Source organism: Columba livia, chromosome 9 (genome assembly GCF_036013475.1).
Source record: "Columba livia isolate bColLiv1 breed racing homer chromosome 9, bColLiv1.pat.W.v2, whole genome shotgun sequence".
Classification (NCBI taxonomy): Eukaryota; Metazoa; Chordata; class Aves; order Columbiformes; family Columbidae; genus Columba; species Columba livia.
In genome coordinates, this window is record NC_088610.1 from 20,772,950 (window position 1) to 20,799,654 (window position 26,705).

Sequence of the window (26,705 nt, forward strand, 5' to 3'; positions counted from 1 at the left end):
TAAGAGTGTTTAAATGGGAAGGTGGCTTCAACCAGGACACGTGTAGCAGCGTGCAGTTGCGGTGACAGATTAAAAATTAGCTATTGTGAGACTCCGCATATGGACGAGAGCTTGGTATTAATGATTACCACAAATGAACTAACTGGAAAGGGGTAGAACAGCAAGTGTTAGAGTTCAGCTTGACCCACTGGTGAGCTGACCCTTTTCCCGTACATTTAATGCCCAAATCTCATTTCTGGCCAGAGCAGCTATCCAACAGCTGAACACAATGCTGGGCGCAGCAGCAGGTGGCCGCGCCAGTCTGCCTGTGGAATGCAGAGAATGATAAGAGGTTCCGTTCCTGCTCCTCGGGATGGATCCAGCACCGAGAGCCATGCCAGTGGCCGATAGCACTACCAGCCCCTGGGCTTGTGCTGCCGGTGCTGCTCCGTGAAGCCGGTTCACCGGTCTTCCTTCCTTGGTGTCTCCCCTTGCTTTCCCTTTTTGTGTCCTTCATGCTGCTGGTCTCTGCTCCCTGCTCCCTGATCATCTCCACCACCATCGTGCCTCTGTCCTCACCCTGGTGACCTGGGTTCTGTGTAGGGTGTTGGGCTCTGCTCCCCAGGAACAAGCGCCAGGAGCAGAGGAAACGGCCTCAAGTTGCGCCAGGGGAGGTTGAGGTTGGATCTGGGGAACAATTTCTTCCCCAAAGGGCTGTGGGGCATTGGAACAGGCTGCCCAGGGCAGTGCTGGAGTCACCATCCCTGGGGGGTTGGACAGATGGAGATGAGGTTCTCAGGACATGGGGCAGTGCTAGGGGTGGGGGAATGTTTGGAGTCAATGATCTGGAGGGGCTTTTCCGACTAAAATGATTCTGTGATTCTATGATCGCAGGGGAATGTCCCTGCTCGCACCCCTACTCCATCATCCCTGGATGCATACACAGGGGCTCATGTGAGCTGCAGCTCCCTCCTCCCCTGGAAATGAGCCACCTTTTCTCCTGTTCTCACCCAGCCCCATCCTTTCGGATGTCCCAGCATCTCCTTCTGGGCATGTGCCCCTGCAAAAACCATCTGGCATGTCCAAGGCACTGGACACAACCATTTTGTGGGCAGAATTGTTGTGCAACTCCCTGCTCTGTGCCCCGGCGTGGGACCCGGCAGTCCAGTGGGAGAGGAGCCACGCAGGGCAGCTGACACTCCTGCCCTTTTTTTCCCGGCTATCAGTATTAATAAATACCACCAGTATTTAACCAGTAGGTTTATTCCCACAGATCTTTGGAAAATACATGGGAAGTGGGGGTGAATGTTATCAGGCTCCAGCCGCTCTGGTTGCAAGCATGTCTTCAGCAAGAATGATTAACCCACCGCGTTCTTCTGCCTTCCTTTCCAAAAGCCCCTCAAGAATATCACAGCTCCCAAGGTTGCATGGAGTTGCTGGTAATCCCGTTAACCTTTGGGTTAATTAAGCAAACTGGAATCCTTCATTAGGAGTCAGGATCTCATGTGGCAGGAGCAGGATAGCAAGCAGAATTGCAACCCTGGATTTCAGCAAGGCAAACTTTGGCCTTTTCAGGCGATTGCTAAGGGAAATCCCATGGGCAAGGTTGCTTGAAGGTAAAGGGGCCCAAGATAATTGGTTAGTGTTCAGGGACTGTTTCTACTGGGCACAAGATCAGAGCATCCCGACACGTAGGAAGTCAAGGAAGGGAGCCAGGAGAGCTGCGTGGTTAAACAGGAACTGCTGGGTAAGCTCAAGTGGAAGAGGAGAGTTTATAGATCATGGCTGGCCACTTGGGGAGAACATAAGGCAGTTGTCAGGGGATGTAGGGAGGCAACTAGGAAAGCTAAGGCCTCCTTAGAATTAAACCTGGCGAGAGGGCCAAGACAACAGGAAGAGCTTTTTCCAATACGTGGCAGATAAAACTAACACCAGAGGCAATGTAGGCCCACTGATGAACGAGGTGGGTGCCCTGGTGACAGAAGACACAGAGAAGGCAGAGTTACTGAATGCCTTCTTTGTCTCTGTCTACTCTGCCGGAGGCTGTCCTGAGGAGACCTGTAGTGCTGAGGCCCCAGAGGAAGGCAGGACAATGGAGGAGTTTGCCTGGGTTGATGAGGACTGGGTTAGGGAGCAGTTAGGCAATCTGGACATCCATAAATCCATGGGTATGGATGGGATGCAACCGCAGGTGCTGAGGGAGCTGGCTGAGGTCACTGCTGGACCACTCTCCATCATCTTTGCCAAGTCTTGGGAAACGGGAGAGGTGCTTGAGGACTGGAGGAAAGCAAATGTCACTCCAGTCTTCAAAAAGGGCAAGAAGGAGGACCCAGGTAACTATAGACCAGTCAGCCTCACCTCCATCCCTGGAAAAGTGATGGAACGACTTATCCTTGGTGCCATCTCAAGGCATATCAGGGATAAGAGGGTCATTAGGGGCAGGCAACATGGCTTCACCAAAGGGAAGTTGTGCTTGACCAACCTCATTGACTTTTATGAGGACATAACAAGATGGATGGATGATGGCAGAGCAGTGGATGTGGTCAACCTTGACTTGAGTAAGGCATTTGACACAGTCTTCCACAGCATCCTCACAGCTAAACTGAGGGAGTGCGGTCTGGATGACCGGGTAGTGAGGTGGACTGCGAACCGGCTGAAGGGAAGAAGCCGGAGAGTCGTCAATGGGGCAGAGTCAAGTTGAGGCCTGTATCTAGTGCAGTGCCTCAGGGGTCAGTACTGGGGCCTATATTATTCAATATATTCATCAATGATTTGGATGAGGGACTAGAGTGTACTATCAGCAAGTTTGCTGATGACACCAAGCTGGGAGGAGCAGCTGACACTGGAAGCTGTGCTGCCATCAGAGATCTGGACAGGCTGGAGAGTTGGGCGGGGAGAAATTTAATGAAATATAACAAGAGAAAGTGTAGAGTCTTACATCGGGGCAGGAATAACCCTAGGTTCAAGTATAAGCTGGGGAATGACCTGTTGGAGAGCACCGTAGGGGAAAGAGACCTGGGGGTCCCGGGGACAGCAGGGTGAGCATGAGCCAGCACTGTGCCCTTGTGGCCAGGAAGGCCAATGGTACCTGGGGTGGATTAGAAGGGGGTGGTCAGTAGGTCAGAGAGGTTCTCCTGCCTCTCTGCTCTGCCCTGGGGAGACCACACCTGGAATCCTGTGTCCAGTTGTGGCCCCTCAGTTCCAGCAGGACAGGGAACTGCTGGAGAGAGTCCAGCGCAGCCACCAAGATGCTGAAGGGAGTGGAGCATCTCCCGTGTGAGGAAAGGCTGAGGGAGCTGGGGCTCTGGAGCTGGAGAAGAGGAGACTGAGGGGTGACTCATTCCTGGGGATCAATATGGAAAGGGGGAGTGTCAGGAGGATGGAGCCAGGCTCTTCTGGGTGACAACCAGTGACAGGACAAGGGGTAATGGGTGCAAACTGGAACACAGGAGGTTCCACTGAAAGAGGAGAAGAAACTTGTTCGAGGTGAGGGTGTCAGAGCCTGGCCCAGGCTGCCCAGGGAGGTTGTGGAGTCTCCTTCTCTGCAGACATTCCAACCCGCCTGGACACCTTCCTGTGTAACCTCATCTGGGTGTTCCTGCTCCATGGGGGGATTGCACTGGATGAGCTTTCCAGATCCCTTCCAACCCCTGACATTCTGGGACTCGTGATTCTGTGTGTGAATGGCGCTAATTGCAAAGCCAAGAGGGTGAGTTTTGCAAGGAGTGCTGGTTGGCAGAGCAGAAACCACTGCTGACTTCAGCAAGGGGACTGGGGGGCTACTGGTGACTTGCTTGGGATGGGAGTTCAAGAAAACCTGTTTCCCCATCAATACTGGACCAGTTGGTGTTGGCTGGAGAGGGGAACATGGAAAGAGGACGCACGGCACCGGCATTGCTGGGTAAGGCAGAAAGGGTCAAACTGCTGGTACCTGACTGTTGAGGTGACATTAGTTTCCATCCTAAAAATGCAACCTGTAATGGGAAGCAGCTCTGGACAAGAGGTTACAGTCCGAGCTGGGCTTAGTGCTCTGAGCTGGGAAGAGCTGCTTAAAATTAACAGAGAGCTCTTTGTTTGCTGTGTGCGGTTTAGAAATTGAGTAATACTTAGAAGCGGTACTTAGAAGCAAATATTAGTTCAAACAACATCGATGGCCAGTTCAGCTCATCCCAGGTAGAAAACAGCATATTGCAACACAGGCAAAACCTGACACCAAGTTTTTTTTCCTAAGCAGCAGGGAAACTGGTTTGTGGCATTTACTGAAAAATAAACTAAGAGCAATGAATCTGGAGTTGGAGCACAGCCTCAAAATCGACCTGTAGGTCCAAACAGGGGTGGAAAGCTTGTTTCTAGAAAGGCTGCCACAGCTCTCCAGGTATCTACCAGGTCTTGGTAGCCACGGGGAACACTGAGCTGGTCCTAGTCTGCCATTGGCCATGGCCACGCTTGCAGGGCTGGCAATCCCATGGGGTGGCTTACAACTCCTGCATCCCCATGTCACAGAATCACAGAATCCCAGAGTGTCCGGGGCTGGAAGGGACCTGGAAAGCTCATCCAGTGCAATGCCCCCGCCAGAGCAGGAACACCCAGATGAGGTTACACAGGAAGGTGTCCAGGCGGGTTGGAATGTCTGCAGAGAAGGAGACTCCACAATCCCTGTGGGCAGCCTGGGCCAGGCTCTGCCACCCTCACCTCGAACAAGTTTCTTCTCCTCTTTCAGCAGAACCTCTTGTGTTCCAGTTTGTACCCATTGCCCCTTGTCCTGTCACTGGTTGTCACCCAGAAGAGCCTGGCTCCATCCTCCTGACACTCCCCCTTTCCATATTGATCCCCAGGAATGAGTCACCCCTCAGTCTCCTCTTCTCCAGCTCCAGAGCCCCAGCTCCCTCAGCCTTTCCTCACACGGGAGATGCTCCACTCCCTTCAGCATCTTGGTGGCTGCGCTGGACTCTCTCCAGCAGTTCCCTGTCCTGCTGGAACTGAGGGGCCACAACTGGACACAAGATTCCAGGTGTGGTCTCCCCAGGGCAGAGCAGAGGGGCAGGAGAACCTCTCTGACCTACTGACCACCCCCTTCTAATCCACCCCAGGTACCATTGGCCTTCCTGGGCACAAGGGCCCAGTGCTGGCTCATGGTCACGCTGCTGTCCCCAGGACCCCCAGGTCCCTTTCCCCTACACTGCTCTCCAACAGGTCATTCCCCAACTTACACTGGAACCTGGGGTTGTTCCTGCCCAGATGCAAGACTCTGCACTTTCCCTTGTTATATTTCATTAAATTTTTCCCTGTCTACCCAGGCCCAGGGGACAAGTGACTCCCTCTTCCAGGAGAGACACGGCAGGAGGGCAGGATTTCCCCCAGATGTTTGCACTGACCGGGTAAGCCAGCCCTGCAGAACCCCTGGACTTCTCCCTGCCCGCCCTGGTACCTGAACCTGGTATCACAAGATGGTTTGGGTTGGAAAGAACCTTTAAAGGTCATCTAGTCCGACCCCCTGCTGTGGGCAGAGACATCTTTCACTAGACCAGGTTGTTCAAAGCCCTGTCCAGCCTGGCCTTGAACACTTCCAGGGGTGGCGCATCCACAGGTTCTCTGGGCAGCCTGTTCCAGACCCTCACCACCCTCGTGGGGAGGAATTTCTTCCTTATATCCATTCTAAATCCACTCTCTTTCAGTTTAAAACTGTTGCCCCTTGTCCTGTCACTACAGGCACTGCTTAAAGGTCTCTCTCCATCTTTTCTATAGGCCCTTTTTATATACTGAAAGGTCACAATAGGGTCTCCCCAGAGCCTTCTCTTCTTCAAGCCGAACACTCCCAACTCTCTCAGCCTTTCTCCGTAGCCCTCTGACCATCTTTGTGGCCTCCTCTGGAAAGGCTGGAACAGGTCCATGTCTGTCTTCTGCTGGGAAATCCAGAGCTGAACCAGCACTACAGGAGGGTCTCACCAGAGCAGAGCAGAGCAGAGCAGAGAAGAGCAGAGCAGAGCAGAGGGGTCAGTTCCCTTCTTCCACCTGTGGCCACGCTGCTGGGGATGCAGCCCAGGGTGCAACTGTCTTCTGGGTTGCAGTTGCACAGTATGTCCAGTTGTCACCCACCAGTATTCTCAAGTCCTTCTCCGCAGGGCTGCTCTCCAACCATTCACCACCCAGCATCATCATGTCCCATCTCCTGAGATAGCCACCATTGCCAGTTCAGTGCCACTCTTGGTCTGATATCCCATGCTGGGCTATCAACAGAGGAGCAGGGAAGATGTTCTGGGAAAGTGGGTTTCCATCAGGCTACTCTTCTTGCCTTCACCTGCTGTGACCTGATCTATGGGGCCAGGACAGGACAAGAACTTGAGCCCAGCGTTTGCAGTCGACCATGCTGATGTCTTTCTCATGGGCAGGCTCCAGCCTTCTCCAAGCCACAGACCAGAAATTCCCAAGTCAACTCCGTAGACAAACCCAAAGTCCTGATGCGTGTATATTTCCCTCTGCACTCAGCCTATCCCACCTCGAGGTTCAATTGATTCATTTTTTTTACTTCCATTTTCTGTGTTTTTTCTCCTTACTATTTCAAGGTGAGCTGGCTCTTCATCACAGAACTTCCAGCTGGGTGACCCCTGGGAACAGCAGCATTAGTTCCAAATGCCTCCACCCCTGGATAGCAGCACCTCTACGGAAATAACTGCTCACAGCATTGGGCGAGATGCCTGTGTTGGTGTCATGCCTTGATCTCAGCTCTCCCCATCCCCGGTTAATGTTTTTCCTGCATGCACACACCACCAGAGCTGGGCTCCAGCCTCCGATCCGCTGCCTTGGCTCTGGGGTGAAGCTCTGCCGTGGGGAGCAGCCAGCGCCAGGACGAAGCCAAGTGCTCACCCAGGCAGCCGTGCCAGCTCTAACTTTACCCCAGCCCAACTACAACAAATGTCCTTCCCTCGGGACACCACCAAAGCTCCGGTCCAGCCTCGTCTCAACCACAAACCGCAGCGTGGTTTGCAGTAATGAGGGAGACGTAGAAATAAGTGGTATTATTTTACCTCCAATTTTACTTGACGTGGGGCCCAGCCCTGTCCTTTTCTTGGGGTTCAGATATGTTTATGCATCACCAGCGACCCGTGGTTGGTCAGAGCATGTGTTAGTTTTTATTTCCTCATCGTTCGTGTAATTTTTAGCAACATCCTCTTTCTGAAAACAGAACAGCCGGGATCCGCAGTGTTGCAATACAACGAACTTGTGATGTGTAACAATAATTCAGCTCATGTTCTGAAGATGCGCACTATAGAAGGCTTTATGCTTTCTGGATAACAAGGATAAAGTCCAAGAGGCACTGGCTTAACTCTGTCCTTTCTGGTAAAGTTGCTCCTGCTCACATGAGCCAGAGCATTGACCTCTGGAATTGCCATTGTTAGTAAGAATTGGCCCTCGCTGTTCAGTCTCAGCTTAGTCAGCCACATACATCCATTTGGGCATGGGAGGAGCTCTCTTTTTGCACAAAACTGTGCACCATATCACTGAGCTATGGATCTAACTAGAGCTTGAAGAAGCATGTGTGTGCATTTAGTGAGAGGGAGGACCCACAGTGTGAATAGGTATGCATTTTCTAACACAAAATTTGGAAAAGTAGTTGTCTGACAGACGTTCGGGGGAAGAAGTTAGTTGCACCAAGTTTGTCGCACCAAGTTTGTCCCTCCTGGGCTCCAAAAGGAAGGCACTTTGCAGCTGGAGGCCACCCAGAATACTTTGCCTTTTCCATCCAAGGCTTCCCTTGGTGGGATGTACTCCTCAGAAAGGAGCATCTTGGAGGTCTGTTGGGTCCTTTGGAGATGAAGGTCTGAGCCTTCAAGCCCAGGTGGCCTAGATGACATGTCACCAATCTGCTGTGCTTCTGCCATTGAGTACCTCCAAGGCAAGTCATGTGTTGGAAGAGTTTCTCCTCCGCAGAACTGCTCTGCAGCAGGCTGGAGCAGCAGATCTTGGCCACAGGAGGCAAAGCTGCTGAAGGAGCAACCACAAGATGGGTGCACTCCAGGACGTGAATGGAAATCCAGCATGGAGAAAGGGAGGATGTGATAGCGTCAAAAAGAGTTACAGAAGCTCCTCTGTATGTGGCTGTGACTTTCCAGATGACTGAACATCTGGAAATCCAGGAGGTTACTCGTAAAGGTGGGAGAACAAGAGGTAACCAGTAAAAGTTACTGCAATCTAAGCCTTTTCCTTCACCCCTGGACTTGCTCTCATGCCACCTGGGAGGGCAAGGGAAAGAATTGTGGGGTGAAAACCATGCGTCACATCACAGCCGTCCCCTTGGCAGATAAAGAGTGCATTGGGGATGCAGGTGAGATTTGAGAGGGGAGAGACAAGCAGTAGGTGGTATGTGCAAAAACAACTCAAACAAAAAGGCTGGGAACCATGTGTAGAAGGCATCTATCTATATACTATCTATATACTATCATATGGGCTCTTCCAGCAACTGCTTCTCTGTTGCTTGAACCGATCCTGCATGTTTTCCAAGTTTTATTCTGTGCCTTTCCCCTTCATCTGTCATGTAGCAAAAATACCTTTGTCTTCTCTGGACAGTGTTATAACTACTTAGTTTGTGGAGTCAAGATGTCCAAATATTTTCACTATTACTTGTGTTCTCAGATGTCTTTGATTTTTCAGTGGTACTGCAATTTCTAGGTGCTTTCTCAAGATATCCATTAGAAGAGGCATTTTGGAACAAATGAACAAAAAACTATGGGAGAACCGTGTGGGACAGTCTCCTGCAAGCCCTTGTGCCTCTTCTTCCCATGGACGGGGACATTGCTGAGACTACCCTGAGTGAGGTAAGGCCTGGTGCGACCCATGAGGAGCTGGAGATGGATTTCAGTGGCATCTATGTGTCCCAACAGAGGAAGACCTTGGAGTGCCACAGCTTCCTGGAGTAAATACCGACAGGAGATCTTTTATTAGGGTCGTTATTATAAAAAGCAAGGAAGGTGGGAGCAAGTCAGTCTTCCCTCAGCTGCAGTGTGTTCAGGGATGCTCTGGACACAAGAAGTGCTGCTCCTCTGGGAAAGCAGGGAATGAAAGCATGAGAAATAGGAACCAGCCGTGCTGAAGGAACGGCTAAAGTGATGCTGGAATCAGCAGCATGTTGATGAATGCCTGTTGGGACCTCCAGCAGTCAGGGCCACAGTACGGTAAGCTCATGGTACCACCATGGAGCTGGTCATTGCCTGCAGGTCTCCAGCAGCCCCTTCGCTGCGGCCCAGAGCTATATCCTTGACCTGGCACTGGGCTCCCACCTGCATGGAAGCCGCTATGGCCACCACTACCCACCTGCAGGTCACTGCGACCTGGCATAGGGAGAAGAGCCAACCCAAGGTGCTCCCAGCCAACCTCAGCCAGGAGCCCACTGTGGGCAAGGCCACGGCCCTGCTGCGTGGAGGGTGCAGGATATGGGGGAGGAAGGACCTGTGCAGGGGATCCAGAAGATCACAAATCATAGAATGGTTTGGGTTGAAGGGACGTTCCCAGCTCCCCCAGTGCCCCCCCTGCCATGAGCAGGGACATCTTCACCAGCTCAGGTTGCTCAGAGCCCCGTCCAGCCTGGCCTGGGATGTCTCCAGGGATGGTTCATCCACCACCTCTCTGGCCAACCTGGGCCAGGTTCTCACCACCCTCAGGGGCAACAATTCCTTCCTCATGTCCAGCTCATATCTCCCTCCTTTGCTTTAAAACCATCACCCCTTGTCCTGTCACTACAGACCCTGGTAAAAAGTCCCTCCCCAGCTTTTTACAAGTCTCCTTTTAAGTCCAGAAAAGCCACACTGAGGTCTCCCTGGAGCTTCTCTTCTGCAGCTGAACACCCCAACTCTCTCAGCCTGTCCTCCCAGCAGAGCTGTTCCAGCCTCGGGTCATTCCTGTGGTTCCTCTGGCCCCTCTCCAGCAGGTCCATGTGTGTCCTGTGCTGAGGACCCAGAGCTGGACGCAGCACCGGTCCTGGCTGCAGGGAGATAAACCAGGAGCAATGCAATGGGATGGCACTTATTGAGCTGCCTACTGGCTGTCATCAGCTTTCTTTGCTCGTGCAAGGAGCTTGCCAGATCAAGTGTAAGGAACATTTTCTGCCTTTCAACCCCATTGCTGTTGCCAAGAGAGCATGAAGGAGTGGGCAGGCACACAGGGTGCTGCAAGCCACAGGGTGATGGGCACAACAGCAGCATTTACTGGCAAACATGCAAAATTCAGGGCTGGACCCAGCGGGGACTTTCTGAGATTAGGCTGAGACAAGGCAGGGGGTGGATAGGACAAAGAAAATAACCTCTCCTGTGGTGTTTCAGCCCGCAGGGGAATTCAAATGTCACAGCTTGGGAATTTTCCGTCTGAAGTACCTTGTAAAATGAAAAGCACCTTGCCCTGCTCTGACTCCTGCCCACGGAAGAGTTCAGTGCCAAAGTGAAAGGCTCCTAAAAATGGGCTGATCCAGGCAGGGGGGGGCGATTTAGGAACTATTGAGAAATGAGGAAGGACAAACAGTGTTAGGTCATTGCTTCTGCAAACACAGCCAGGGCTTGTTCCTCTATAAAAGGGAGAGAAAGCGGTTCCAGAGGCATCACAGACCTGGAGGGGACAGTCTGTGACCAAGGCTGCTGCACCCCCTCCTCGGCACCCACCTCCCCGCTCAAGCATGAAACTCTTACTCTCCACCGTGCTGTCCTTCGGGATAGTGGGTAAGTGTCTGCTGGAAGCAGTTTTGGGGGAAGAGTCCAAACCACCCAGGACCCCAGGCTTTCCCCCTAGACCAGACTGGTTTAGAGCTGCACCCTGTGCCAGACCCAGGCAGCTGTTAAGGATGCAAAAGCCAAGGAGCTCCTGCCAGATGCTTGCTGTGGATTTCTGTCACCGAGGATGGTGTTTGGAGCAGCATTTTTTCACTCGGGGCAGCCCATGGAGGCTGGAGGGAGGTTTGCAGTTCCAGAGCTGCTGAGCACCCAGCTGGCAAGGAGGAGGGATGCTCGGTACCCGTTACCAGGGAGGGTACCTGCTCCTGCTGCCATTGGGTGAAGGCAAAAATCACCCTCCCGCAAATTCCTGGAGAGTAGCTGGGGCTCAGCCAGGGGGGGGGAAACTAGAACAAGACCTCGCTGCCAAGCCTGCAAGTGTTGGGTTAGACCTGAAGGCAATGACAATGAAATAGAGCTTAAATAATGAAAGACTCTGTATGCTCCCCTCTCCCCTCCTGCATTGCTCCATCCTGCTGCTGCGGCTGCACTTTGCTCGGTCTCCTGTGTATTTTATGCCTGAATTGTGCTGCTCCAGAGCTGGCTCTGCTTGAAAGGGTTATTTCTCTCCTCTGTCTCTGCTGATGGTTTTGGCAGGTAACGCACAGGTAGAGAGATTGCTGCTGTCTGTACCCGCCCTGGAAAGGAAAGAGGGTTCCCATTCTTGGAGGAGGCAGCGGGTCTCTTCTGATCCCCCACAAAGCGTGGTGGTGATTAATGTCCTGGGTGGGAAGTGCTCCCTGTGTCACCGGCATCTGGAAGTCCTCGAGCACCTTTGCTGAGAGCTAGCACACAAGGATGTCTTGTTAACGGCGAAGAGTCCCTGCTCCTCCCATGCACAGAAGGAGCCAAGAGGTTGGCAGGGTTGCAGCTCAAAAATCAAGTATGAGAGAATATTTCAGAGGTGAAAGAGAAAGTGGAAACAGCACAAGTTAATCTGGAGATATCTGGATGAGATGTGCCACCAAGGGTCTGGAGGGAGCGAGCTGTGAGTACAGTCCTGCCTGGAAGGGGCAAGGTTAAGGTGAATTGTGCAGCACAGGTGGAACTTTAACTGCAAGTTTCCAAAGTTTCTGGTGCTTAGATTGCAGAAGAAGGCATGAATCTGTGTCCACTTGAGGTCTTTGCTTTGTTCCAGTCGCCCAGAGCAGCCAGTCAGCTGCATTTTCTGGTTGGGGGACTCTAAGGAGAGAGGGCTGTGGAAGTGCTATGGCTTCTCTGTTACTGGGTGTAGTGGAGGAGATGACATGTAAAGAGACAGTTAAATAGAACAGATCATGCAGCTGCCAAGGAGTTCATGTGTGGCAATGTACTGGATATATTCTGGGCAGGTCAGAGCTGCTCTCCCTCAGTGGTTATTTGCAGAGACACTGGTTCATCAGACTGCCTTTTTCTCTCAATTTCTGCAAAGTCTTGAGTTCAATTTCTACTGAAATGTCTGGATTTGTTCTCCTGCTCCTGTGGATGTTGCTGTGAGCTCAGGCTGCTTGAATCACGGTGCCGTGACATCCATTACCCAGGGACAGGAATGATCCTCCCAAATGTTGGACTAGGTGACCTTTGAAAGTCCTTTCCTACCCAAACTATTCTATGATTCTATGATTTCTGAAAGTCCACATGTCAGACAAGAAAGAAACAGCCTTTCTGCATGACTTACATGTGTAAGAGAGATCCATCCCCCGAGGCCAGGACTGCAGGGAACCAGAGACCGTGTATTCACAGAGATGTTTTTTCTCTCCACGTGGTGCCTTTCTCTCTCTGAGACTGTTTATTTCTGGTTCTTTCTACAGCTCTGTGTCTCGCTGCTCCCCAGAAGGCAAGCGTCAGATGGTGCACAATATCCTCAGCAGAAGAGAACAAATGCAATAATCTACGGGAGCTCATGCAACAAGAGAGCGTTGCGTTGAGTTGCCTGCAGAAATCAACGTACCTCGACTGCATAAAAGCCATTTCGGTGAGTGGGCAGCAAATATTAATATCTGTGCTGGGCACTGGGGATGTTTCAGCAGCTTGGGGAAGGTTGGGGTTTCCTTTGAGTCACTGGTTGGTACCTGTGATCCCCCTGTAGAGATGGACTCATCCACAAGGATCCAGGAGAGACTCCAGAGAAGCGTTTTCCCTCATGTGTCCCCGCTCTTTGTTTATTGACCGAAATCTTTTTGTTGTTTAGAATAATGAAGCGGATGGTATTAGCTTGGACGGTGGTCAAGTTTTTGAGGCTGGCCTTGCCCCCTACAAGCTGAAGCCCATTGCTGCTGAGGTCTACGAACAAAGTGGAGGTACATCTTCATGCAATATTTTAAATCCAAGTGGTGGTAACAAACTGGTAGTGCACAGACCAGCTTTTTCAAGCAGAGCTGCCACATTATTTCTGTTGGGTGTTGGAGATGTTGGCCCTGGTTTCCAGATCCCAAAGGGAAAGGGGTGGGGGCAAGTTACACCAAAATGTGAATCATCACCCATGGCCATAGAGTCGCTGCAATGGAAGGGGGAAGAGCCAGTGTCCCAATTCTGACGTTAGCTGCAATGAAAGCCACTGATCCCATGATGATGTGGTGGCTAAGGGAGGAGAGCACTGGGAGCAGAAATCATGGTCATCCCAAAGTGTGGCATAAAAATTGTGCTGGTCCCAGATATCTGCTGCTTTCAGTGACCTTGGATTATGTCAGTAAAACACTGACCTAGATGGCACAGATAACCTGCGTATCTTCCTGTGCAATCATCAAAACAAAACAAAACAAAAAGATTTTTTTGTTATGCAGGCAACAGCAAAACAGTGTTGCCATTAGTGGTTGTGGAGGAACACCCGGTTGAGATTACTGAGGCATCAGATGCAGGCAATGCGCAGAAAAAAGAAGAAAAGCATAAAAAGTGGTCTGCGGCAATCCCTGCTGAGAAGAGTTTGCTCTGTTGCTCCATCTCTGGCCACTTTCTGTATGGTCCTTCCTCTCTCCCATCTTCCTCTTGGGAGCTGAACAGATGATATTTCTCCATTTTCGTCTTTCTTGCCTCATGTAATCCCACCACGTTCAAAGCTCCTGATCTCTTCTGGCCTCTGCCCTGGAGTTCATCCTCTTTGTACACAACATTCAGGATCAAAGCAACACAGCAGAGCCATTCCCAACACAGTAGCTAAGAAAATACAGATATTAAACGGAAAGCTGTGGTCTCTACCACCCATAAAACTAAGTCACCTTATTCATTTGTAGCACCTGATGGACTAAGTATAGTTTTAAAGACTTAGTGTGGAATTTCATTCTTGCAAGGTTTACATGTGTGCTTCAGTAGGCAACAGCATTTGAGAAAAGACTTGCCAAGGAAGATTTGCCAAAAAGACTTGTTGAAGCATCCTTACAAAACTATGGGCACATCTGATGTCTGTCCAGTGGCAAAGCACTTCGTATGTGACAGTATTTTCAGTTCACTTACCATTACAAGCTGTAATGCACAGCGTTGGTTTGACATTGGCAGTGTAGCTCTTCCATAAGAAAACAGGGAAAACATGGGTGTTCGAGCAAAGTTACTAATTATTTGGAGGTTGCGGCGCTTTATTCTCTGAAAGGAGGGTTTTGCCTGGATTTGAAATGTTCCTGCTTTTCCGTTGCTTTCCTGCTTTTTCCTGCTTTGTAGGCTCCACAATCAGCTACTACGCCGTGGCCCTTGTGAAGAAAGGAACAGACTTCACAATTGACAATCTGCAGGGCAAGACCTCCTGCCACACGGGCCTGGGCAGGTCTGCGGGCTGGAACGTCCCGATCGGGACCCTCATCCGCCGGGGAAACATCCAGTGGGACGGCAAAGACTCGGGCTCCATCGAGCAAGGTGAGGTGGGAAGTGGGGAGATCGATGGGCTGATGTTCACCCGCGGTTGGTGTTACGGTGAAAACCACGTTGGCCGACCTTCTGCAGAGGTCCAGTGGTGCCTCGCAGAGCAGTTGCGTCACTGACATTTTTTGGGCAACCCCTCCCTTCCAAGTAAAAGCGAATTTTAGACCAACTATTGCTTCTTTCTCATCCATAGCTGTGGCAAATTTTTTCTCTGCCAGCTGTGTGCCTGGTGCCACCACTGAACAAAAACTGTGCCGCCAGTGCAAGGGGGACGCCAAAACCAAATGCTCCCGCACGGGACCTTATTCTGGATATTCTGGAGCTTTTCAGTGAGTGAAAATATTTCCTTTGGGAAAGCAACATACACGAGCAGTCATTACACCAGGGAGGGCTGTGTTGTAACCAAGGGGTCCTGAGGAGACTGAATTGACAGAACAACTGTGAGTGCTGGTAATTAAAGATCCAATTAGCAACAATAGGCAGGCAGTTAATGGGAGATGAGAGAGGCAGCTGGGCTGTACAGTTTTGCACAGAGTGAAGACTACACAGCATTAGCATTGCGCTAAGTCCAGCTGGGATTCTTGAGCATCACTTCTCTGCCATGGCATTTCCTTCCCTGCCAGTGTAGCTTTTTTTTGGGGAAGACTATTGCTCCATGGCTGCAGTTTGTGCTGAAGCAGGAGACACGTCTGGTTTTTGGTTTTGTTTTGGTTTTATTTTAACATCTCCTCTGTTCCTCCCACCTGCAGCTGTCTGAAAGACGGAAAAGGAGACATCGCTTTTGTGAAGCACACAACTGTCCAAGGTAGGCCCGCGAGATCTCCTTTGGTTCTCTCCTTTCCAGTCCAACCTCTCGCTGCCACTCCATTCTGCAATTAGTCTACACCATGCAGACTTTCCATTCTCTCCAGGTTTGCCCCAAACCTCTTCTCCTTTCATCTCCATAAACATGTTTTGCACACTGTGGGCTGACTCATCCCTGTTACTGAAAAACAGGATTGTGGTGGGGTCCACTTTTTTAAGTTTTATTTTTGGGTCCTTCTTTGAAGAAGGAAAACCTGCTTGATTTAAATTCAATGGTATTACCATTGATGCTGTATCTCAGAGCCAGCTGTAACATTACCGCAGCAAAGGCAAAGATAGAAATTGTGTGGGTAATTATGCTCACCCATCCCTCTGGGAGGGTTCCTGGAGGGAATTCAGCCCAGGAGTTCCCCAGCTCTGCATCTCTCAGGGATGGAAGATGCCCTGGCACACCCAGAACATGCAGGGAGCTCAGTGAAGGGCCATCGAGATGGCCATGGAGCAGGGACACTTGTCCTGTGAGGAGATGCTCAGCGGCGTGGGCTTCGTCAGCCTGGGGAAGAAGTGGTTTTGAGGGCACCCCAGGGCAGCCTGCCTGTGCTTACAAGGACCTTAGCAAGAACGTGCAGCCAAGATCTTTATGGAGGTGGACAGTGGAAAGACGAGAAACACTAATGGTAAGCTGAAGCAAGAGAGGTCTGGACAGCTGAGGACAGTCAGATAGTGGAACAGGTCATCCAGGGTAGCTGTGCATCCTCCATCCTTGGAGGTTTTCAAGATTCACCAGGAACAACCTGACCTGCCCCTGCTTCGAGCAGGAACTTGGACCAGAGATCTTCAGAGGTCCTTTCCCACCTGAATTGTCCTGTGATCTCTGGCCTGGGCTCTGTTTTTAGCCATGACACTGGCTGCCTACTGGCCTTCACAGACCATGTGCAGCTCTCACCTGTTCAACCCATTTGCATGGTGATTGTAAGTCAATTTGTATGTGCCTGGATGTCTCGGCACTACTGCCACATAAATCTTCTTACTGTCGGGTTAGTTATGACAGAGGCAGCGACAATTTCTCTTTCACCGGCACATGTTTTCTGCGTCGCCTTCATATGACCACAACAACCCCACTGCCAGTGCAAAGTGGGTGTGTGCAACCTGTCTTCTGCAAAGAATTATCCCCTGAACTTCTGCATAAATAAATTAATTACAAAACTAACCCAGACTGTCTCTTTTTTTTGTCTGTTTTAATACTGATGTAACTCACAGTTCCTCCCTTCCTCCAGAAAATGCCCCAGAGGAGAAGGATGAGTACGAGCTGCTGTGTCTGGATGGCACCCGTCAGCCAGTGGACAACTACAAATCCTGTCACTGGGCCAGGGTGCCTGCTCATGCTGTGGTGGCTCGGGATGATAGCAAGGTTGATGACATCTGGACCTTCCTCTCAAAGGCACAGGTATCATCATCTCTCCTTCCCCTTCCTCCTTCTCTTCTGTCCTCTGGCTTTCCCTCTTCTCTCCAGTTTTCCAAGAGCTTCGATACAACCATTTTCTGATTATGTTTCCCCCGTGACAGGAAAGATTTGGCGTGGGCACAAGCAGCAGCTTCCATCTCTTTGGGCCACCTGGCAAGAAGGAACCAGCCCTCAAAGACTTGCTTTTCAAAGACTCTGCTATCGGGCTGAAGCGTATCCCGTCACTGATGGATTCCCAGCTCTACCTGGGCTTCGAGTACTACAGTGCCATCCAGAGCCTTCAGAAAGGTAGGCGGGACACGAAATACTGGTGTTGCGTCAGTGTGAGCCGCACCGAAGAGGTGGATCAGCAAATACATCTAGGGAAAGAACAGCAATTTTTCAAACACAGACACTATTCTCTGCAAAATATTTCCTGTAAAAGGCATTATCTTTAAAAATCACACAGTCTTCACAGCCTTCACTTACACCAACAAAATGAATTAGTTGATTCCAAAGTCAAAATAACATCGTCACCAACAAAGGTGGAAAATGTACACACACTCCACCCCCCCGTCCCTTCACCATGATTACAACCACAAAAATTGGCCACGGTTATTCAGCTAGCGGTAGGGACTGGGCATGGTCAAAACTGCTGATTAGGAAAGCCATTTGTGGGACATAAGAGGAAGGAACACGCCAGGACACCAGGTCCAGGATTGGCCACTTGAGGGAAACAGTGTCCTTTGTTTCCCTCTGGACCCATCAAGCATTTACGGATGCCCAGCTGGCTTTCTGAGAGTCAAATGTTCCACAAATAACCTCCAAAATCCACTTAAAATGTATAATTGCTCAGAGATCTCTGTGGTAGGCTCAGCTGCTATGGCATTTATAGAAAGGAGTGCGTGGACTCACGTAGCACAAAAATGGATTGTTTAAACATCACTTCACAGAAACATAACTAGGTTGTATTTTTCCAGCTCAGTCTGGTCTTAGTCTCATGGTTTGTCTGGGCTGTGAGGTCTGGAGAAACACCAAGTATATTATAGGCAGCAATACCAAGTACTACTAGCACATGGTGGGCTAGTGGTTGCGATATTTTAGCCAACAAAAATCTGAGTGAACAACTTGTCTCATGCAGAAAGTCTCCTTTCTGACATGTAAGGTGGTTTTTTTGAGCATCCTTCAGCTTAAGAATCATCTCTTCTATTCACGACAGCTTCTTAAACATGAACATCTTACTTGGGGCAGCAGTGAGTTTGTGTGTACAGATGGTTTCATGACTCAGTTTTTTGGTGGCCTTATTGTTCTCTGGGCTTATTTTTCCTCTGGTTTTCCAGACCAGCTGAGCTCCAACCACAGGGAAAAAAAGATGCGGTGGTGCGCGGTGGGCAAGAACGAGAAGAGCAAGTGTGACCTCTGGAGCGTGGTGAGCAACGGGGAGGTGGAGTGCACCGTGGCGGACGACACCAAGAGCTGCATCGTGAAGATCATGGTATGGCTCATGTTTTCTTCCTTTTCTTCTCCCTGTGAACCTTTCAGCATTTCTTCTCTCAGCCTGGGAATAGATGGGGCAGGGAGGGGGGAGATTTTGAAATAAAACATTGGGAGTTTTGTGAGGAAGACCAGTGGGCAGAAACCAACCTCGTCACAGGGAAAAGGCTCGACTAGCTTTTCATCAATGAACATTTTTCAAAGAAAAATTTATTGAGGTTTCCTAAATAAAAAGCACTTTTCTGGAGTGAAGTAACTTTTTATTTGTAAAAGGAAGGCGAGATACAGGTTTTGAAAAGGGCAGAGTAAAACGGTTGCCTGTTTAGAAGAAGAGTGGTTCCATAGTGCGGGCGAGGAGGTGGCAGCTCAGAGGGCTGGGTCGGTACCACAAAGACAGCACAAAATGCAAACTTGGAAGGACAGGTGAGATAAGGAAATTCGTTTGACAGATAAAGAGGTGAGGAGAGACACATGCCAGAGCCTGTGAGTGTCTGGGGAGGGACAATTTGAAAAATCCCTTTGCATCAGTGAGACATTGCCTGTCCATACGCTAAGGGGTGGCTTCTAATGTCCCCTTGGCCCCAAGCCCTTCTCCCTTGACCAACTGCTTCATTTACAACCTGATTTCTGAAAAACGCTGCTCTGGGGACATACAACGTTGTTTCATCTCTGCTCTGGGACATAGAGCATCATTGCTGTGCCCTTTTCATTGCAGAAAGGTGAAGCAGATGCGATCAGCTTGGATGGAGGTTTTGTCTACACGGCCGGAGTGTGCGGCTTGGTGCCGGTGATCGGAGAAAGCTATGACGGTAAGCATGGCCTGGGCTGTCCCTCCAGATTCAAAACATGGGACAAATGGCTGACACTGGAAGCTGTGCTGCCATCCAGAGACCTGGACAGGCTGGAGAGCTGGGTGGGGAGAAATTTAATGAAATAGAACAAGGGCAAGTGTAGAGTCTTGAACCTGGGCAGGAACGACCCCAGGTTCCAGTGTAAGTTGGGGAATGACCTGTTGGAGAGCAGTGTAGGGGAAAGGGATCCTGGGGACAGCAGCGTGACCATGAGCCAGCACTGGGCCCTTGTGGCCAGGAAGCCAATGGTACCTGGGGTGGGTTAGAAGGGGGTGGTCAGTAGGTCAGAGAGGTTCTCCTGCCCCTCTACTCTGCCCTGGGGAGACCACACCTGGAATCTTGTGTCCAGTGGTGGCCCCTCAGTTCCAGCAGGACAGGGAACTGCTGGAGAGAGTCCAGCGCAGCCACCAAGATGCTGAAGGGAGTGGAGCATCTCCCGTGTGAGGAAAGGCTGAGGGAGCTGGGGCTCTGGAGGTGGAGGAGAGGAGACTGAGGGGTGACTCATTCCTGGGGATCAATATGGAAAGGGGGAGTGTCAGGAGGATGGAGCCAGGCTCTTCTCAGTGACAACCAGTGACAGGACAAGGGGCAATGGGTGCAAACTGGAACACAAGAGGTTCCACTTAAATTTGAGAAGCAACTTGTTTGGGGTGAGGGTGGCAGAGCCTGGCCCAGGCTGCCCAGGGAGGTTGTGGAGTCTCCTTCTGTGCAGACATTCCAACCCGCCTGGACACCTTCCTGTGTAACCTCATCTGGGTGTTCCTGCTCCATGGGGGGATTGCACTGGATGAGCTTTCCAGGGCCCTTCCAATCCCTGACATTCTGGGACTCTGTGATTTATTCTGAAATACATAAAGCAGCCTCAGCACTGCATCCTGCAGAAAACATGCCGTGCTTGGAGGCAGCTCTGCTCACATGCCTCTCCTCGCCACGGCAGTGGGACAGCCCCAGGACAGGGGGCATCGACAGTCAGGAAAACAGTCACCTCCAGCTCTTCTTCTTCATTTTAATTGTGATGTCCATGTCCTTTAGCACCGGTCTCAGTAAAACTAGTTGTTTAAGGTCAGAGGAGCAGATGGAGGCTGAGCTTTGGTCTGCTGATGCACAAGGTGTTACCTGAAATACTCATTTGTAGAATTTTCTTCAGAAATTAGTCAGCTCAATCCTTTTTTGGTTTTGCTGTATCTTTTATCTAATATCTTGTTCTTTTTCCCTCCCTCAGATGAGCGCGAATGCAGCAAAGCAGCAGGAGAACCAGGTAATTACTACCAACAGAGGGACAGAAAACAGTCCTGGTGGATATAAATAGATATAAATATATATATAAGAAATAGAAATAGAAATAGAGATAGAAATAGAAATAGAAATAGAAATAGAAATAGAAATAGAAATAGAAATAGAAATAGAAATAGAAATAGAAATAGAAATAGAAATAGAAATAGAAATTATAGATATAAAATATACATGCAGTCATGAATGGAGAATAAATGGCGGATCTCCACACAAAAAGCCTCTGTGGCCGATGTAGATATTAAAAATTTGGGAGACAAATTTAGTAGTTAGATGGAAAGTCTGGGTCTGCAAGCAGATATCAAGGCAAAGCATACAGTATCAGCAGAGATTTGTGTTTAGTTGTTGCGGTCACACCGTAACGGCTGCGAACATGGAAAGGGGGTCTGGACTGTAGTGCTAGGAAATTGTTCTTTATAGAAATGTGAAGTAGGAGAGGAGGGAAGGTTTTTGCCCTTGGCTAAATAAATCATCATGTGTGATGCTTCTTGCATACCCAAGTGTCAGAGTTTTGGGGAGAAATGTCAGGTATCATAATTTCCCAGGAGCACAGTGGGAGTAGATGCACCACACCTGTAAATTCTTCTGTTGTTGCTGTGTGGCAAATAATTTATAAGTGTGAAGTATTTCTGCTGTGCTGTTCATAGGTGCCCTCTCCCAGTGAGATCCTCAAGTCAGTCCTTAATTCTTCCGTATTATTTTACCTTCTGAAAGCTTCCTACTTTGCTGTGGCTGTTGTGAAGAAATCTGATGGCGACATCACGTGGAACAATCTGCAGGGCAAGAAGTCATGCCACACGGCTGTTGGGAGGACAGCCGGCTGGAACATCCCCATGGGCTTGATTCACAACAAGACAGGGAACTGCAATTTCGGTGAGTCCAGTTGTGTATCCATTTCCCCAAGCTTGCAAAAATATCTTCCCATTCTTCCTCTGTTCTTCAAAGTTACATGTGCCTCTCAACTGGAGGTGGGAAATGGAGGAGACACTGTTGTTCAAGGTTTTACTGAGCAAAGTTTTAGGTTGTTGGTGAGCGTTTTGAAGTAAGACATGGCGCATCAGCTGCTTTGCGGGACTTTGGTTTCTTTTCACATCTCTCCCTTCATCCCAGGTTCCAGTATAAGTTGGGGAACGAGCTGTTGGAGATCAGTGCAGGGGAAAGGGACCTGGGGGTCCTGGGGACAGCAGGGTGAGCATGAGCCAGCACTGGGCCCTTGTGGCCAGGAAGGCCAATGGTACCTGGGGTGGGTTAGAAGGGGGTGGTCAGTAGGTCAGAGAGGTTCTCCTGCCCCTCTACTCTGCCCTGGAGAGACCACACCTGGAATCTTGTGTCCAGTTGTGGCCCCTCAGTTCCAGCAGGACAGGGAACTGCTGGAGAGAGTCCAGCGCAGCCACCAAGATGCTGAAGGGAGTGGAGCATCTCCCGGGTGGGGAAAGGCTGAGGGAGCTGGGGCTCTGGAGCTGGACAAGAGGAGACTGAGGGGTGACTCATTCCTGGGGATCAATATGGAAAGGGGGAGTGTCAGGAGGATGGAGCCAGGCTCTTCTGGGTGACAACCAGTGACAGGACAAGGGGCAATGGGTGCAAACTGGAACACAAGAGGTTCCACTTAAATTTGAGAAGCAACTTGTTTGGGGTGAGGGTGTCAGAGCCTGGCCCAGGCTGCCCAGGGAGGTTGTGGAGTCTCCTTCTGTGCAGACATTCCAACCCGCCTGGACACCTTCCTGTGTAACCTCATCTGGGTGTTCCTGCTCCGGCGAGGGGATGGAGTGGGGGTAAAAGGTGGATTTGTGAATCAGGGAAGGGAAGGGAAGGGAAGGGAAGGGAAGGGAAGGGAAGGGAAGGGAAGGGAAGGGAAGGGAAGGGAAGGGAAGGGAAGGGAAGGGAAGGGAAGGGAAGGGAAGGGAAGGGAAGGGAAGGGAAGGGAAGGGAAGGGAAGGGAAGGGAAGGGAAGGGAAGGGAAGGGAAGGGAAGGGGAGACAGAGGCTGATCTTTGCTCAAGAAACTTAACGCGACTGATCTGACCGCCTGAGAATAAGGAGGTGAAAGTCTACATTGATTCTGCGACTCAGAGATTGTTCAGAAAATCGACTTTCTATTGGTATTAGGGTCCAACAGAAATAATCTGGAAATATTATCAACTGAGGCAAATTAAGCATATAATTATTAAAAGGAAATCTCTAGCCACAAGAGAAGATACACATTAGCAAGTTTTACAATCAGCCTCTCCATCCTCCTGCCTGTATTTCCCCCCATCCCGCAGAGCTCTGGCATTGCTGCCAAAAGCTTGGGCTGGCGCTGTGCAAGCTGGGAACGGTTTGCAGCACAAAAACATCCTTGTTTTCATGCCAAGACAGTGCCTAGTGCAACTCAGCAAGAACCAATTTTCCCATTGAAAACTGGATGCGTACAATTCGCTGTCTGCTGAAGCGCGCTCCTCCTCACGGGCTGTTTCCCGTGACCGCTAATATGAATTCAGCATGAGAATGCGTTGCTTGAAGAAACCCAATTTTCTCAGTGCGGGAAAGTGATGTTTTTGTTTGTTTGTTTGTTTTTCCCCTATTTCTGCCTTCAGATGAATACTTCAGCGAGGGCTGCGCTCCCGGGTCTCCTCCCAACTCCCGCCTGTGCCAGCTGTGCCAGGGCTCCGGGGGGCTCCCACCGGAGAAATGCGTCGCCAGCAGCCATGAGAAATACTACGGATATACCGGAGCTCTCCGGTAGGTGGTGGCAACACTCTCAAGTACCCTGGGGCTAATCACAGAGTAGGTAGGAAGTACAGCCTCATCTTGACACTAATTTGCTTTTTCTCCACTGCTGAAGGTAGATATATATATAACTTAAACACATGCTATACGTTTTTTCTTTATGCAGCTTCCTGCAAAACAACGCAAAATGTTCTTCATGTTCTGTAAAATTAATATCCTGGTGTCTCCAGGCAAAATTGTAGAGACACAAGGGTTTGGCCAGACATCCCACAATGGCAGCAGTGCGAGGCTTTTAACGCGAATAAGAAGTGTTAAATGATGGGGACTCACAAAAAATTCTGGCGCCAGGCACCCCCTGTTAAAAATGCCACTTGCCTTGGTTGAAATGAGCCATCCTTTAAAAAACTGAGACTGGACATCAGCCCCAGCGCCATCTTCACCCACTCAGAGTCAGCTCAAGCCCAAGTAATTCAGATTTGATTTGATTTGCATGAATTTGAAAAGAGAATTAATCTTGTTTCATTCACCTCTAACAGCAGACACCCTGTGCTGGGGTTTGCGGTCCTTTTGATGCAAGTTGCTGTTTTTAAAAAGCTGTGAACATGTGCAGGCATTGCAGAAAGTAACAGAAATTCTGAGCCTCGCCAAACAATGAAATGAATTGGCTACGTATCATGTGGGAAGGATACGTGTTTTTTTCAAGCATATTTTAAAAGATTGTGCTTCAGACACCCTTAAAATACTCATGGCAGGACTGCTAGACCTGGCTGGCCTTGGAGATTAATTTTACAAAATAAGATATAGATCAGAATCCAACCTGCAGAAAGGGCCAGGGTTCAAGCACCCACATCACTTGCCTCTTTTTTGCATTTCCCAGGTGTCTGGTTGAGCGGGGAGATGTGGCCTTTATTAAACATTCAATTGTTGAGGAGAACGTTGATGGTACGTGTTTATTCTGTTGCACAAGACTTGGCAGGGCTGCCTTTCCCTATCTGCATCATTTTTGTTCCCAGTGCAGAAGGCAATATCACACTTTAGCTGCTCGTCCTCTCAATCTCAACTGTTTTACAGGAGAAGCAAAATTCAAACATCAGCAGGTGCTGTCTGCCCGGGATGGCTCTTCCCAGGCATTTCTACAGAGAGGCTTCCCCACTAATTACTGTTTAATTTCAGCTGCACAATTATTTAGGTGGTCTCTTAACCCCAGCCGCCTGCCTCCACACCTTTGTGCAGCACCCTGGCTCCCTGCTTGCCCAAAAATTAAAGGTGCAATTGACATTTCTGAAAGCAGCGGCTGAAGTTTTCCACTCATTTGTGAAAAAAAATGCAGGGAAGGAGATGTAACTAAATCCCCCAGTTTGACTAGTCCTGTTGATTGTTCCTGAGTTTTACTCACAGCCTCATTCGTACCTGCCGAGTGTCCCAGCACCAGGGCACACACAGGCAGGACAAATGTCTCACGTAGGTGTGGGGAGGCCAACGTTCTTCTGCTCCACGAGGGCTCTGAACCTCCAAACCAATTCTCTTTGAAGGCAAAAATAAAGAAGACTGGGCTAAAGATCTGAAGATGGACCAGTTTGAGTTGCTGTGCACTGATGGGCGACGGGCGAATGTCATGGCTTACAGGGAGTGTCACCTGGCCAAAGTTCCTACCCATGCTGTGGTCACGCGTCCCGAGAAAGCAAAGAAAGTCCGCGAGCTGCTGGAGAGACAGGAGGTTGGTAGTGCTGGCAGCAGAAGGAACATTCTGGGGTTGCTTCTATGTTGAGAGTAATGATGCTCGGAGTTTCACCGAGCTGGATCGTACTGGCTGCTGTTGTTACACTGCACTGGTGTGACATGAGATCCTCTGGCCCTGCCCTTGCACTTGGATTCTAAAATGAAAAATTGTTTAAATTGTTTAATATTGGGCCCAATGCACAGTAACTTTACCTTCTGGAGAACTCTAGTGTAGCAGACCTTGGCGCCACTGCTGTTTTTTCTGACATCAGAAGCAAGACTCCATTGGGTCTTATGAATATAAATGGTCAGGTGCCCATATTCAGAACTCCCCTCACTCAGTCACAAGCAGATTTATGTGACCCCACATCAATTGTTTGCACTTACTTCAACAATTTCTCACAAAATAAGATAAAGCTATATTTTACTATGCCCTCCAGCTCCAGCGCAACACACAGTCCCACAGCTACTGCTGTAAATGTGGCCAGGTTAAACCAGCCTGAAAACTTCAATATTTGCTCCACTGTCTGGTTTGCTGCCTTGGGAAGTCACCTTCTTTTGCTTCCAGCTCATGGTTAAGGCACAGGACCTGTGGGCAGCATCTGCCGATGGGCTCTCCGTGTAGTGACGTTAAACGGTCATGTCACCACTGAGAGCCTCCTCATCTAACCACACTGTCAGAAGATTCAGTCCTAAATTTCTGGAGCTCAGCTGGGGGCTCTCCAGGATGATGGTGAAGAGCTAGGACCAAGATCTAGGCTTGTACAAGCTGAATCTTGCCAGCTTTCTACTTTTTACACACTCTTTGCCTTTGTTTCAGAAATTGTTTGGGACGAAAGGAGTCGACACGGACAGGTTCAAGATGTTTGAGTCTGAAACCAAGGACCTTCTGTTTAAAGACTTGACCAAGTGTCTGGTCAAACTCCGCGAGGGAATCACGTACAAGGAGTTCCTTGGAGATCAATACTACGCTTCAGTTGCCAGCCTCAACACCTGCAATCCATCAGGTAACGGCAACAGCCCCATGACCAACTCCATGAATTGCAGTTTTCAGCCTCACAGGCATGGACAGTTTCTTCTGTAGCTGCCCATTTAATTTTTTAAACCAAAATGAGGATAACTGTCCAGGCGCAGTGCAATCTGTGCTCAATACACATTTTTCCCTGGCACCCTGAATATATTTCACAAGCAACGATGTTGTTGGCATGGCGGGGTGTGTGCTGGTGGGATGAAAAGCGGGATCTGACCTTCTCCTCGTCCCTTTCCAGATCTCCTCCAGGTGTGCACCTTCCTGGAGGACAAGTAGCGAGATGGGAAGGACCCTTTGCTGGAAGGGGAGGAAACTTCAAGCCACGACTCCTCTTGCGCCCTCAGCACCCACCACCCATCCGCCGAGGGGCCTCTGCCTCCCCTGCTTTCTCTGCCCTTCCTCATCGCTCTCAAAGCGGCTGCCGGAGACTTCACCCTTCTCTGCTGCCATCACAGCAAGAAATAAAATCTTAAATCTAAAGGGGTGTCCTGAGGTTTTTCCAAACGGTCCTTATTCCTGGGTATCTCTCGCTGGAGGATGATGCCAAGTTTGGCGGTTGCATTTAAGGTTTTCCCGCCCACTAGAGAAGTTTGTTTCAATGTTTGCTGAAGCAAAATGGATTAAATACGCCCTGGAGCCTAATGAACAGATGTTTTGTACTCTCTGTGCTTTTGCTTCACCCAGCTCGTCCCATTTTCTCCCCAGCAGGTGATGGTTGCCCCATGTGGTTGAGACACAGGAGGAGGGAGAGCGTTGATGTCGGGGGAGCTGGAGGGTGGTGTGAGGCAAGTTCCTTTCCCCAGG

The 26,705-nt window shown here is 50.0% G+C and overlaps 2 protein-coding genes across 4 annotated transcripts in view; both read left to right on the forward strand.

The window, feature by feature from the left end:
* Positions 1–26,705, forward strand: part of SRPRB (SRP receptor subunit beta) — a 72,576-nt gene that overhangs the window by 34,183 nt on the left and 11,688 nt on the right. The gene's annotated exons all lie outside the window — the stretch shown is intronic.
* On the forward strand, positions 10,342–26,543 carry TF (transferrin). Its single transcript, XM_065073024.1, has 17 exons — positions 10,342–10,682; positions 12,524–12,687; positions 12,904–13,012; positions 14,364–14,555; positions 14,755–14,890; positions 15,311–15,366; positions 16,643–16,812; positions 16,932–17,118; positions 18,150–18,304; positions 19,019–19,112; positions 20,377–20,412; positions 21,159–21,317; positions 23,020–23,164; positions 24,030–24,094; positions 24,685–24,869; positions 25,692–25,878; positions 26,140–26,543. Exons 1-17 carry the CDS (start codon positions 10,640–10,642, stop codon positions 26,175–26,177), a joined length of 2,121 nt encoding a protein of 706 aa, XP_064929096.1. The 5' UTR covers positions 10,342–10,639; the 3' UTR covers positions 26,178–26,543.